Source organism: Delphinus delphis, chromosome 11, assembly GCF_949987515.2.
Source record: "Delphinus delphis chromosome 11, mDelDel1.2, whole genome shotgun sequence".
Taxonomy (NCBI): Eukaryota; Metazoa; Chordata; class Mammalia; order Artiodactyla; family Delphinidae; genus Delphinus; species Delphinus delphis.
In genome coordinates, this window is record NC_082693.1 from 38,301,441 (window position 1) to 38,314,226 (window position 12,786).

The 12,786-nt window shown below is 40.1% G+C and overlaps 1 protein-coding gene across 3 annotated transcripts in view; it reads right to left on the minus strand.

Annotated features, from left to right (window-relative positions):
- Nucleotides 1-893: 893 nt before the first annotated feature.
- The window catches only part of SENP1 (SUMO specific peptidase 1), a 60,172-nt gene continuing 48,279 nt past the window's right edge, over nt 894-12,786 (minus strand). For 2 of the 3 annotated variants that reach the window (XM_060024663.1, XM_060024662.1), the window contains exons 14-18: nt 5,976-6,179; nt 5,025-5,104; nt 4,017-4,101; nt 3,398-3,493; nt 894-2,445 (exon numbers count right to left, since the gene is read on the minus strand). In XM_060024663.1, coding sequence (XP_059880646.1) covers nt 2,383-2,445; nt 3,398-3,493; nt 4,017-4,101; nt 5,025-5,104; nt 5,976-6,179 — 528 coding nt within the window. In that variant the 3' untranslated portion in view covers nt 894-2,382. The remainder of the gene's footprint in view (nt 2,446-3,397; nt 3,494-4,016; nt 4,102-5,024; nt 5,105-5,975; nt 6,180-12,786) is intronic. The other variant, XM_060024665.1, reaches the window with a different exon arrangement.

Consider the following 12,786-nt stretch of genomic DNA (forward strand, 5'->3'; position numbering starts at 1 on the left):
AATAGGCTTTAGTTTAAAGCAGGTTAAACAAGACATTGGTAACATGCCCTTGGCCATGGAATACAGGAACGTCCTAGTTTTCCCCCCTGTCATCAAGGTCCGCCCTTAAATGAAGAAGAAAGTTTCCAGATGCTAGTCCTGCTCTTCTTGGGCAGCTCTCTGGAAAGAATGGCCCCCACTGTGTTAAGTCTACTTGGTTCCCACCCTGGACCACAACCTGTGTCTCAGCCTGGCCCACTCATGCAGGGCATCTCAGGATCACTAACTTCACCTTGTACAAAACTGCACTGGTCAGAAAGTGGGGCCAAATTCAGACAGGCTTAACAATTCCTTGTATATTTTTCAAAGTGCTTTTGTTGCATGTTTCATTTTCTGCTGTACATGGCAATAAATATTTGTTGCTTTGGTCTGTACAAAAAGTCTGTGAGGAAGGTAAGACAGATGTTATCTAAATGGACAAACAATAAATACACAGAAGTATCTTGTTTTGAGTCCCCCAGACAATAGCAAGAGTGCCTGAAAAACTCAGGTCTTTTTGATTCATGGTCCAAAATCTACACCATATTGTCACCTTTCAAGTTGTCACTTAAATACCTTAAGTACCAAGAATCAATGTTCAGGAGTCCCACAATGAGCCTGCATGCCATAGCTCTCTAAACGAGAATGTGAAAGTCCCAGGAACTCATATATAGAAAGCTATTTATTTCCTATAGAAAACACCAAAAAAACCCAAAACAAAACAAAACAAAACAAAACAGGCAAGAAAGAAAGAAGAAAAAAAAAGAAAACAAACAAACAAAAGGTGGTCTTCCCCCTAAAGGCAGGCAGTATGAAAAACGTACGTAGGACATCTAGTTGCTGGAGTGGAAAACAGTAACATTCAGTTAACAATGGAATATTTAAAAAAAATAGTTTTCTTTTCAAATTGTAACCTGTGGTAACACATAGAAAAATGTACTAAACAAGCTTGATATAAAACAGAGTAAAATTTTCAAATAAGCCCAGGGAGAAAGCACAATGTTGGAAAGGATGAGGTACATGGGAAGAGAAGAAAAGATTTCGTACAAAACTACCTATTACAATACAGAAAAAAGTATAAAATGTTCCTATTTTGGAACTTAAGTACAAAATGACACTGGCATTGGATCATTTCACTATCTAGCCTGAGGAGCGCTCAGAGGGTGGGGAGATGCCACATAGAACAAAAGGAATAGCAGTTTTTCATTCTCAGGTTGATCAGTACAAATTCCACCCGTTTTCCAGTTGAAAATCTCGCCTCCCTCTGTAACCTCTACCCCTAAGCCAAATCCATCCAGGAACCAAAATATTCTGTTAGGAAGTCCACAAACACCCTACACATAGGGGCTGGGATCTGTGCGTGCTGGAGCTAAATTTGGAAAATGGTAATAAACCTACAGGCTAAAATGGTGAACACATTCAGCCTTCAAAAAAAAAAACAAAAACATATCCCTGTGAAATATATATATATATTAAATTCTCTGTGGTTAGAAACATATTTAAACTAGCTAGCCACAGACCAAACTAGACCTGCATTCATCCAATGCTGGAATTTTATGCTAAAGACTGAGGTCCTTCTTCTTGGTCAGAAGTAGGTAGCAGTAAAAGTGGTGCCTTGTCGCTCCACTAAACCGCTCCCTGGGTGGGTCTTCCCCATATCATGTGTTGTGAGCACATGCAAGCCTCTGCTTTTAAGGAAAGGACTGCCTGGGACTTCGGGGTCCATCCAGGGCTCACGTGTTGTGCCTCAGGAGAGGAAGAAGCTACAGATGATAAAACAGCCTTGTACAGAAGCAGACGGATTTTACAAAGGGGCATATAAATAGGAAAAGTCCTGGAGGAGGGAATTACGCAGGTGCCCCAAAGTCCAGTTTACAGTCACTTTCCCAGTGACATATCTTGAAAATCCTGTGTTTATGTATGTGTGCGTGTATATGCTGGTGGTTTTCATCCCTACCTTTTTGCCCACGTCCTTTCCTACCTCTTAGTAAGGCCTAACAACAAGAGTTTACATGAAATCAAGAGTCTTTCCAAGCTTCTCTCAGGCCCCTAATTAGAGACTGAGTGAGGCTGGAGCCCTTTGAAAATAAGATGGCAGAACTGAAGAAGTGAAAAGCAGTCTCTCTCTTCAGCTTAGGGATGTCCCTCACCCCTTTCACAGCACCAAAGTTTCTTTGCAAAAATAGTATCTGAGATACAAAAGGAAAGGCAGATGTGCTTGTGAGTGCATCTCTCCAGGGCCTGGTCCAGGATCAAGGACTTTACAAGAACAGAGGGTTGGGAGCAGCTGTTTCCAAGGTCTCTGGCCGTAGACAACAAAGAGCTGGTCTCCCACAAGTCCACGTCTGCTAATTGAGACAGTCTTCACAAGAGCTTTCGATGGAGGATTTCCCAGACCATCCGCTTCCGGAAGTAGGGCATGTGTTGCTGTAGGGACACAGAGACACCCTTATTTTCATTTCTTGTATGCAGACCTAACACTCCTTTCCGTCTTGAAGTTTTCAACTAAAATAATCTCAGCTGAATTTCTGATCTTTCAAATGGCTCCTTCTTTATCACATGTGATTTTTTTCTTTCTATTGCTTTTTTCTATTACTATCTTTATTGCTATTTTCCATTGTTGTAACTTTAGAAGTTTTGTTGGGCATTGCCAGGAGTCCCCAGGGTACACCCAAATGTCTCCAAGAATTTTGAGAACGGTGTCTATCGAGTCCTCTATGTTAAACTTTTAAGAGGATATGAGATCCGAGCTTGAAAACCAAAAACTCACTTTTTACAGGAGATGTTATAGGAACTGCAAGAGTGAGCTCCACCCAAGGGCTATGGTGGAAAAATCTTGTAAAGTCATTGATTTAAACAGAAGTAAAGAGTTAAGTGAAGGACACAGAATAACCCCTAATCTCTAGTCTCAATCCACCTTGGTCTCCGAAGGACCACATGGACAGAAATAAACAATCACAAACTATAAGAAGACTGACCAGCTGCATCAAGTGAGGGGCAGCGGAAGAGGGCAGCATAACAAATTATACTAGATCAAGGTGTGGCCTGTTCCAAAACTTAACTGCTACCCAAATAAAGGGAAACTATAGGAAACTTGCTCTGGTCCCAGTTCTCTGCTTCTCACAGGATTTGAGGTAGGTGGGAGAGATGGGCGGAGAAGAAGGCTCTGCCCATACATCACAATATGTGATATATGGTAACCCAGGATGTGGCCTATCACTACCCTTTTTCTTGTGAGGCGGCACAGGCAGTAACCACCCATGTTATGAGCCACAAGCTGAAGCAGAGCCCCTAAGTGGAGCAAGTGGAGGGAAAAACATCTATCTGGCAGCCTGGAGATGGGGTGGTCATAGAGCTCCCTCCTGAAGGCTTGGCTCACCTGTGTGAAGTTGATTGGTCTGTCTTTGGTAATGCAGTCAGCATATTTGCAGGCAAACATGCCACAGTCGCTTCCATTCATCTGCTGTGGAATTTCCTGAAAGGCCAAAAACAATAAAAAAAGTGACATCTTTCCAAGCTTCCTTCTTTCTTAGATTATAAATAAGAGCCAAAGGATATAAATTTTACAGGTTTCCCTGAATTTTGAAGAGATGACCCTGGTCCCCCACTCAGAACAACAGAAGCTCAGAGAAAAAAATTCAGCATCTCAGTCCAGCCTGTGTATTTCATATTAATCACACAGGAGACTATCTTAGATTTCCATGACACCCAAGGGTGTAAAAGCTGGCCCCTCCCACAAGGGCCAAACAATCTGCAAACATTTCCCACAGATGAAAGTTTAGCAAAATAGCTGGGCATTTATAAAACCTAGTTCTTCATAAGAAACACAATACTAGTTTCCCACAGATAGCTTACTCTACCTTCCCCAAGGAACCAAACGACCAAGCTGAGGTGAGGCTAGACACTAACACAGAAGGTCTCTGGGGACCAAGCAGTAAAATCCTTTTCTTTCTAATACCCTAGTCTCAGGATTTCCATCTCATCAAGGAGAAATGTACCTGGCTTTTCTTGCTGAAGAGTTGCCAGCCATTGGTGTCAAACTCTTTCCTTTTCTTGTCAATGCTTTCTTGCTTCAGGTATTGCCTAAAGGTATTGGGAGGGAATGAGATGAGCTTGGGGAGCAGTGATGACAGCTGCCACTGCAAGAATGGGGTTGACAATCCTTAGGAAGTTTTCTTCTGCGCGTCTAAGGAAACAGTATGTACTACTGGGCAGGGAATCTTTGGACTGCTAAGCTTCCTTTGGAGGTCCCACAATTCAGGCCTGCCCTGTCAACCCAAGAGAAGCATGATATCTGCCTTTGATACCCAGGCTCTTTCTACCTACTGTCCGTCCTGAGGAACAAGTTCTGATTCTTCTCCTTGGTTTATATGGGCCTACAGAACTCAATCTAATGGAAGAAAAATGTTTCTCCAGCAATACTGAGGTACTTATTTATTTATAGTCTTGATTCTCCTGTGTGAAAATTCAATCCAAATCAACAATTTGTTGAGTGCATACCTCATATACAGCACTCTTCTTAAGTGTGAACTGCTCACCATTCTGGAACCCAGCCCCCTCCTGGCTGCCAAAATGGTACAGTGAGGAATAGACATTTTGGAAAGAGAAACAGATGGGATATAAAGAGATTTGCATTCTGGTTCCCAGTTGAGCCACTAACTAGTAGGACCTGAGCAAATGTAAGTCACCTCTGTGGGTCTTGGTTTCTTCATCTGAAAATTTAGGAGGTTGGAGTAGATGATTTCTAAGTAGTTTCTATATCTATATGTATATATCCACTCTATATTTAGAGCACTGGGACAGTAATTATCCCCATTAGGGTGTATTTTTGGTATTATATTATTATTAAACTTTACTTACTTAGATGGAAAATACCCATTCTTATTCAAGATAAAGATTTCCTTTATTAATCACTACATTGAAGGGATCAGAGAACTGAGTTCAATAGCTGGAAAAACATAACATATACCCAACATCAAACTCTTTGTCCTCAACTCCCTACTTACAAGAGGATCCTGCAGGCTTCATTGTTTATCCCACCCATGGAGTCGTAATAGGTAATATTCTTCTTTCTAAAGTCTACAACCTGGGAATTAAAAAAAAAAAAAAATCTGTGTTTATGAAGTGAAGAAAACTGGTTTCTCAGCTTTTTCCTTCCCTGGAGTTTGGAACCTCCTGCCAGATTTCCTATGATATCATGACAAGTCTGATGGATGCTTAGCGTTATACCATGCTTAATCTGCAGAGGAGAGAAGAACAGGGGGATTATTTACTCAGAACTGCGATGGGGGCTAATTGACTGGCGGCTCCAGTAATTGCCCTGAAACCTTTTTCTAGTATTCAGGTTCTCCATCTGCACTGTGGGTAACAGTGAAGACAAAACATGCTCTTCAGAGAACGAAAGTTGAGTGAGATAATGTCCATACATTTTCTGAAAGATGGTAAAAGAGTCTAGGTTTTGTTTCTTTACTTGGAGAATTTCCTTTTGGCTTATGCTTTTCAAAGGTAACTCAAAACAGACTGTGAAATACTTTTTATACTTTTATTAATATATTAAGCTCATGTATCCATGTTCTCAGAGTCATAAAAAATATTAAATTACCAAGTATGCAAGACAAGTCATGATTAGGCAGAAAATAACAGTCATAGAATCTGAGTTGGCAGCATCAGTAAGAAGTCACTTTTACTCCCCATGCCTTGCCTTTAGCCTGCTTTGACTTATAACTCCCTTTTTAAATATTTCCAGAAAAGGAAAACTCCACAGCTTTCTTCCAAGACTAAGTATCTCCCACTCTTGACAGGGAGTTCACTGATCTATCCAATTTTTAGACAACTAAATGCTACTTTTTCTGTCAGTCATCTAGTGAAAATGTAGAACTAATATTCACTACTCTCTGTGTATTCTATAATTACATAGATTTCTTTTAAATTTTATCAGCAATAAAAGAGGCACTCACAGCAAGACACCAGTGCACTCCCAGGTGAATGGGCACCAAAAGAATGTCAACAGAAAAGACATCCACTTTCTTGGTCCAACGTTTCACTGCTTGATAACCAGCCGTTTTTAACTTAGTGAAAAAAAAGGTATTAAATGCATGCACGCTTGGCAATCCCTTCTCTTTACTTCGCTCCATCAGCATATTCATGTAGAAATTGATGATCTGTGGGAAGAAAGTATATGTATTAAACTAGATACTCCAGCCTTTCAAAATAGTTGTGTTGTAAGAAGGAAACACAGTTGCTATATTGCACAGCATAGGTTAGTTTCCTAATCAATTCAATTATGACTTCAACACCCAACAGCCTCATGTCCCTGTATCAAATTCTGACTAGAAGGGAGGAAGGTGTTGAGGTGGTTAGAAACAGTGAAAACAGAAAAAGCTGATGTGTGTGTGTGAGTGTATACACACACACACACACACACACACACACACACACACGTGTATATATATGGGTCCGGATACATATGGGAAGATGTTGGTCGGACTTGTAGAAGACTGAAGATCAGGTTAAAAAAACTGGAAAATGAGGAGGAAGGGGTGGTACAAAGTGAGACTCAGAGAAAACGAAAGGAAGGAGTACAAGCAGTTAAATGAGGTACACACTAGCAGTTCCTTTAATCTATCGGGACTGTGCGAGTAATTTAAATAAATCCTGAGCTCAGAGTCTAGTGTTAATAAAGCTAAGATCAGTAGTTCAATCCTTCTATGTAGGTCTCCTGATTCTGCACAAAGATAGAAAATTCTGCTCCATGACTAAGGATTGCATTTTCAGCCTAACAAGCCACCTAGCAGAAGCAAACTGTTTTGGCCTCAAGTAGAATTGAGTGACAGAATAAACCATCAACTATACTGGAAAAACATCTCTAAACTGGTAGTAGCTCAGCAATGTCACCTTTATAGAGGCAGACATGGATACAGTCTAACCTACATTACATGAGACCTGAAAGTAGAATGACAAACATGAAGAGTAAAGTTCTCCCCCAGAACCTACATGGTTAGCTGCCTCATTTTTGTTGATTTCATTTATGCCTTCAATATCAAGTACAAGTGAAAGAAATTAAAATGCTTGATAAAGGAGATATGTTAATGAAACTATGTGTTCTCTAACAATGACTATGTCGTCCATGGTTCCTTTAAGTCCAGGACTCCTTGGTACCAAAGCTTGAAAGTTACTGTGCCGGAAGTTACTGCACACTTACTTTATGTGGCCAGCTGAGGTCAGGCCAGTGTCTGTCAACTGCAAGGAATGAATGGGCTAACTGATCCAAAGCTTGGAAATATGACTAAGAAAACAGGCACATTTTTCAGAATGCTTTTTGGGGAAAGGGAAAACACCACCGTCCTTTGACAAATATTTACACACTAGAATGCCAGAGCAGTGAGCTACTGCCCAATAGTAGGCAACTACATGCTGGGGAGGCAGCAGGGAACACTGCCAGGAACACACCGGAGCATGGTCTAGACCAGAGAAAGGGCCTATAGATGAGGATGCCTAAGCAGTTGCAGGGAAACCACATTCACCATGAAGCAGAGCTCGGAGGGTGGTGGGAGGGAGAGCCAGGACTGAAGAAAGACACTGTTCTTCCTGCATCTCTGAAGACAGAACAACAGGCCCAGAGGACTCAGGTTGTGGTTAATTCTCTGCTGAGTGATGCCCAACAGGTAACTGGAGCTCAGTTATTTACAATAATGACAATGAATTACACAATTAGGATCACAGATTTCTCCAATCCACGTTTTTAATCTAACCCTGCCCCCGAAGATAATGGTGCTAAAGGATGCTTCTCGGCTTGTGAAGGCAGCCAGGAATGCAGGAGGATCTGCTCAGCAAGCACAGATTTCACAGCTATAATCTACGTCCTCTGGTGAGAGAAAATCAGCAGGAAGGGACTGATTCCTCTGGCATTCTATTCCACAATATTAGCCATGCTATGAGGCTAAATAAACCCTTCAATCCAGGGGGTGAAGTGAACAGGCAGACAACCTGTCAGTCACTGTAAGCCAAACCCTCCAAGGGGGCAGACAAGTTATGTATTACAACAGGCAACAAGGACTTAGGACGGAAGCAGAAGAAATCAGAGAGAGATAAGGATAGCCAAGCACATGAAAGCCACGGAGATATATCTCCCCCAGGTGCCCATCAGAGGGGTATACCACCTTTGGGATCGTTACCCTGAAGTGAAAAGGATGACATAAATGAGTGTCACGCTACACATGACTATCCTATTTTTCAGGAGGAAAGAGTGCCAGAAACCAATTAAGTTTAGCTGGACCTACACAGACTGAGCTCTTTGGCTTCTTATTTCATTTTGTTATTTTGAGAGAGTGGACTTATAAAGCTAAAGACCAAGCCAGCTGAACAGGAACAGAGACCTAGTGATCAGGACACCACACTAAGAATCCCTCTTCCACTGCTTCAGTTCTGCCTCCAACCAAGGTTTCTCCACTGAGAGGGAAATGGCTTCCTCCAAAGTCAGCTCATTAATTAGCTCTATGGAGTGGTCTGGGTTCTTTTTCATTTCTACTGTATCTCAGTAGGAGGGAGTTTAGTGGCTTCAATGTTCCCTCCCATTAACTGAGGACATGTAATCTGACATCTGAGGCAGAATTTAGATCCGAGTTTTTCTCCTCAGTTTTTCAGCTCTTACTCTATACAAATGAGGAAAATTGCCATAGTTCAGCCAAGACACAATCATACCAAAAAAACAAGCTAGGAGTTAGGAGAACAAAAAGAATCCTACACGTCATCTCACAGAGGGCTGAAGATAAAGGAAAAAGAAATGAGAGAAGGGATCACAGTGCTTCAGATGAAAGAGGAGCAGTGATGGTCAGAGCGTTTGCTTGTATTTTGTGAAGACAAGGGTCCCTCCCCTTCCATGGTGAGAGCCTTTCTGCACTCAGGACTCTCTTAGCTTCAGAAGATCTTCAATTCCCTTTGGAATAGGGGGCTAGGAGTAATAAGTCAGCCCTGTGCCTACTGTTTGTCTTGCACTTGTCCCTCTTTTGGGGGCCCACACTTGCCTCTGCTTGCTGCAGCTCCTGGTGCCTGAAGAGTTGCCCTTCCTGCTGCCTTCGCAGCTTTGGCCATGAGTGCCTACTTGTCTATGCAGCCCTGTCTGGGGGTGGAATGGTTGTTTATAGTGTCTTATTCCTTTGTGATTTTATTTGAAGAGCTGCCAGGTTGAAGCTGAAAAAAGCTTCTCTTTAAAAGAAAAGCCTACCATGTTTTCAAACTAGGGACTCAATCCTTTTCCTGTATGCTACCACAATGACATAAATGACTGTTATTTGTATCCTCCTTCTCATGCAGTAAACCAGCCAAACTATTGTTTTTTCATGCATATAGAAGTAAAACATTTCACAATACAATCCTGACTTTAACCCTTTCCAATTTCACTCTTTGAACCCTTATAATTGACTTAGGAAATAAATGTTCTAAAAGTCCTGAGCATGACAGTGTTCCTAAGCAGAGACCCAGATAACTTTCAGGGGGGAAAAAAGCTGTTTTCCTATTTTACCCCTCCAGATTTTCCCCTCTACATACTCATTCTGAATTTTTTTTTTTTAAAGATTTAATTGTATTTATTTTTGGCTGTGTTGGGTTTTCGTTGCTGTGCACAGGCTTTCTCTAGTTGTGGCGAGTGGGGGCTACTCTTCCTTGTGGTGCGTGGGCTACTTGCGGTGGCTTCTCTTGTTGTGGAGCACAGGCTCTAGGCGCGCGGGCTTCAGTTGTTGCAGCACGCGGGCTCAGTAGTTGTGGCACGCAGGCCCTAGAGCTCAGGCTCAGTAGTTGTGGCACACGGGCTTTGTTGCTCTGGGGCATGTGGGATCTTCCTGGACCAGGGCTCGAACCCGTGTCCCCTGCATTGGCAGGCAGATTCTTAGCCACTGCGCCACTGGGGAAGTCTCCCTCATTCTGATTTTTAAATTAGGCTTATCCTTGTCAACCAGAAAACCCGAAAGACTAACCAAGCAACAACCCCTGAATATTATGAGTCAGAAGGTCACTCACTCCTAAAAAGATCTAATCTAATAATATTATAGAAACCAAGAAGGCAGACTTCAGGTAAGCTCTATGTTACTGCATCCCTCACTGTGTCCAGGATTTTTCTCACATGCAAATTCAAGTAATAAATTATTAGAATTACTGCCAAGGTTCTAGAGAAAGAGAGGCAGGCAACATCTATTTTTATGGAGTCATGACAACTGTAATTATTCTCCCTGTGACCTCACATAAATCCCTGGTTTATCAATAGGACTAGTTCTACTAAGAAACACTTTAAAGAGGTAAACTATAATGACGTGGAATCTTCCCATGAGTCATGTTAGAAACACTATAACTTCCATTCTGGTCATTTTATTCCATATGTTAGAGTGCATACCATATCGTAGACCCCATCATATTCACTTAACTAGTTTATCTCATTTTGTCTGATTTTTTTCCCTTCTTACGCAGTTTTTATTTCCTAAGGAAAACCTACTCCCTGTGCTAGGTTTGTCTAGTTGGGCTTAATGTTTGGCAAGATGTTTCCTCTCTTACCAAGCATCACTTAGATTTAACTTCTCCTTGGAAACAGTTAATTATTGAGAGAGAGGTATTGAAATCTTCAACAGTAATTATAAATTTGTCTATTTCCCCTTCCAATTTTCTCAGTTTTTACTTCATCTATTTTGAAGTTCTGTTAGGTGTGTACGTATCTAGGTTGTTAATCCTCTTGATGAACTTACCCGTTTACCATTATGAAAAGTCTATCACTGGTAATATGACTTGCTCTGAAATCTACTTGGTGTGATATTAATATAGTTACTTCATCTTTCCTTTGTTTAGTGTTGGCACGGTATATTTTTTCCATCCTTTTACTTTTAACCTATATGTGTCTTCATATTTAAAACAGGTTTCCTGTAGACAGATTTTTTAACCTAATCTGACAATCTCTGCCTTTTAACAGGATGTTTATACTGTCCAATACGGTAGCTACTAGCCAAATGTGACTCTTGAGCACTTGAAATATGACTAATGCAAGTTGTGTTGTAAGTGTAAAATATACACATTTTAAATAGAAGGTAAAATACTCATTAACAATATTTTCAGATTTCTTACATGCCAAAATAACATATTTTGGATATATTGGGTTAAATAAAATGTATTATAAAATAAGCTTTACCTGTTTCTTTTTACTTTTTTTTTAATGTGACTACTAGAAAACTTAAAATTACATAGATGGCTCACATTATATTTCTACTGGGTGTGCTGGGTTAGGTCATTTACATTTAATGTGATTACTGAGATGGCTGGTTTTAAATCCACCATCATGTTCTTCTTTTACTATTTGTCCCATCTGTTCTTTGTATCCTTCCTCTTTCCCTGCCTTCCTTTGGATTGTATCTTTTAATTCCATTTTATCTCCATTACTGGCTTATAACGATATCTCTTTTTGTTTTTGTTTTTAACTGGTTGCTCTAGGATTTATATGTCTTTAACTTATTGTAGTCTACCTTCGTATAACATTATACCACTTCATGTATTGTATAGGAACCTTAAACAAGTATGTACTTCCATTTTTTCCCCTCCTTTGTGTTATGATTGTCATATACTTTACTTCAACATGTTATAAACCCCACAGTATGTTGTTCTACTTTTGACTTGTCAATTGTCTTTCAGAGATATTAAAAACTGAGAGCATTTCCACTGCTCTTCACTCCTTGTGTAGATTGAAACTTTTACCTCATATTTTTCTTCTGCCTGACAAATATCTTTTAACATTTCTTATGGTAGAAGTCTGCTGGTGATGAATTCTTTCAGCATTTGTCTGCCTAAAAGAGTATAGCCTTATTTTTTGAAAGATATATTTGCTGGTATAGAATTTAGGTTGCCAAGCTTTTTTTTTTTCCTCCTTCAGAACTTTAAAGATGTAGCTATATTGTCCTCTGGCCTACATGGTTTCTGACAGATCTTTGTTCCTCTGTACATGATATGTCTCTTTTCCTCTGGTTGCTTTCATTAGTTTTCTCTTTATCAGTGGTCTTTAGCAATTTGATTATTATACATTTCACTATGGTGTTTCTTCTACTTGAGGTATGCTGAATTTCTTGGATCTGTCAGTATATTTCCAGATTTGGAAAATCTTCCACCGTTATTCCTTTAAACATTTTTTTCTGATACCACTTATACCCCACCTTCCCTTCTGGGACTTCAATTACATGCTTAGGCTTGACACTGCCCCAGAGCTCACTAAGCTCTAGTCATCTTTTCTCAGCCTTTTTCTATTTCATTTGAAATGGTTCCTATTGCTCTATTTTCAAGTTCACTAACTGTTCCTTCCACAGTGTCTAATATGTTAATCTCATCTCATGTATTTTTCATTTCAGATACTGTATTTTTCATCTCTAGAAGTTCAATTTGGGTCTTTTATATTTTCCATTTTTCTCCTCATAATGTCCACTTTCCTCTACTTTCCTGAACATGTGAATATGTTCATGGTATCTGTTTTAATATCTTTCTTGGCTAATCCTATCATTTTTGTCTTTTCTGGGTATTTCTATAGTGACTGTTTTTTCCCTTTGTTATATTTTTCTTCTATTTGCATGCCTGAGAAATTTTAATTGGATGCTAGACATTGTGAATTTCATGTTGTTGGGTTTTGTTGTTACCAGAATTTGCTGTGTTCCTTTAAATATTGTTGGGCTTTGTTCTGTGATATAGTTAAGTTAGTTGGATCAGTTTCAAGCTTTCAAGACTTGTATTTAAGCTTGTTACCTTGGGTTC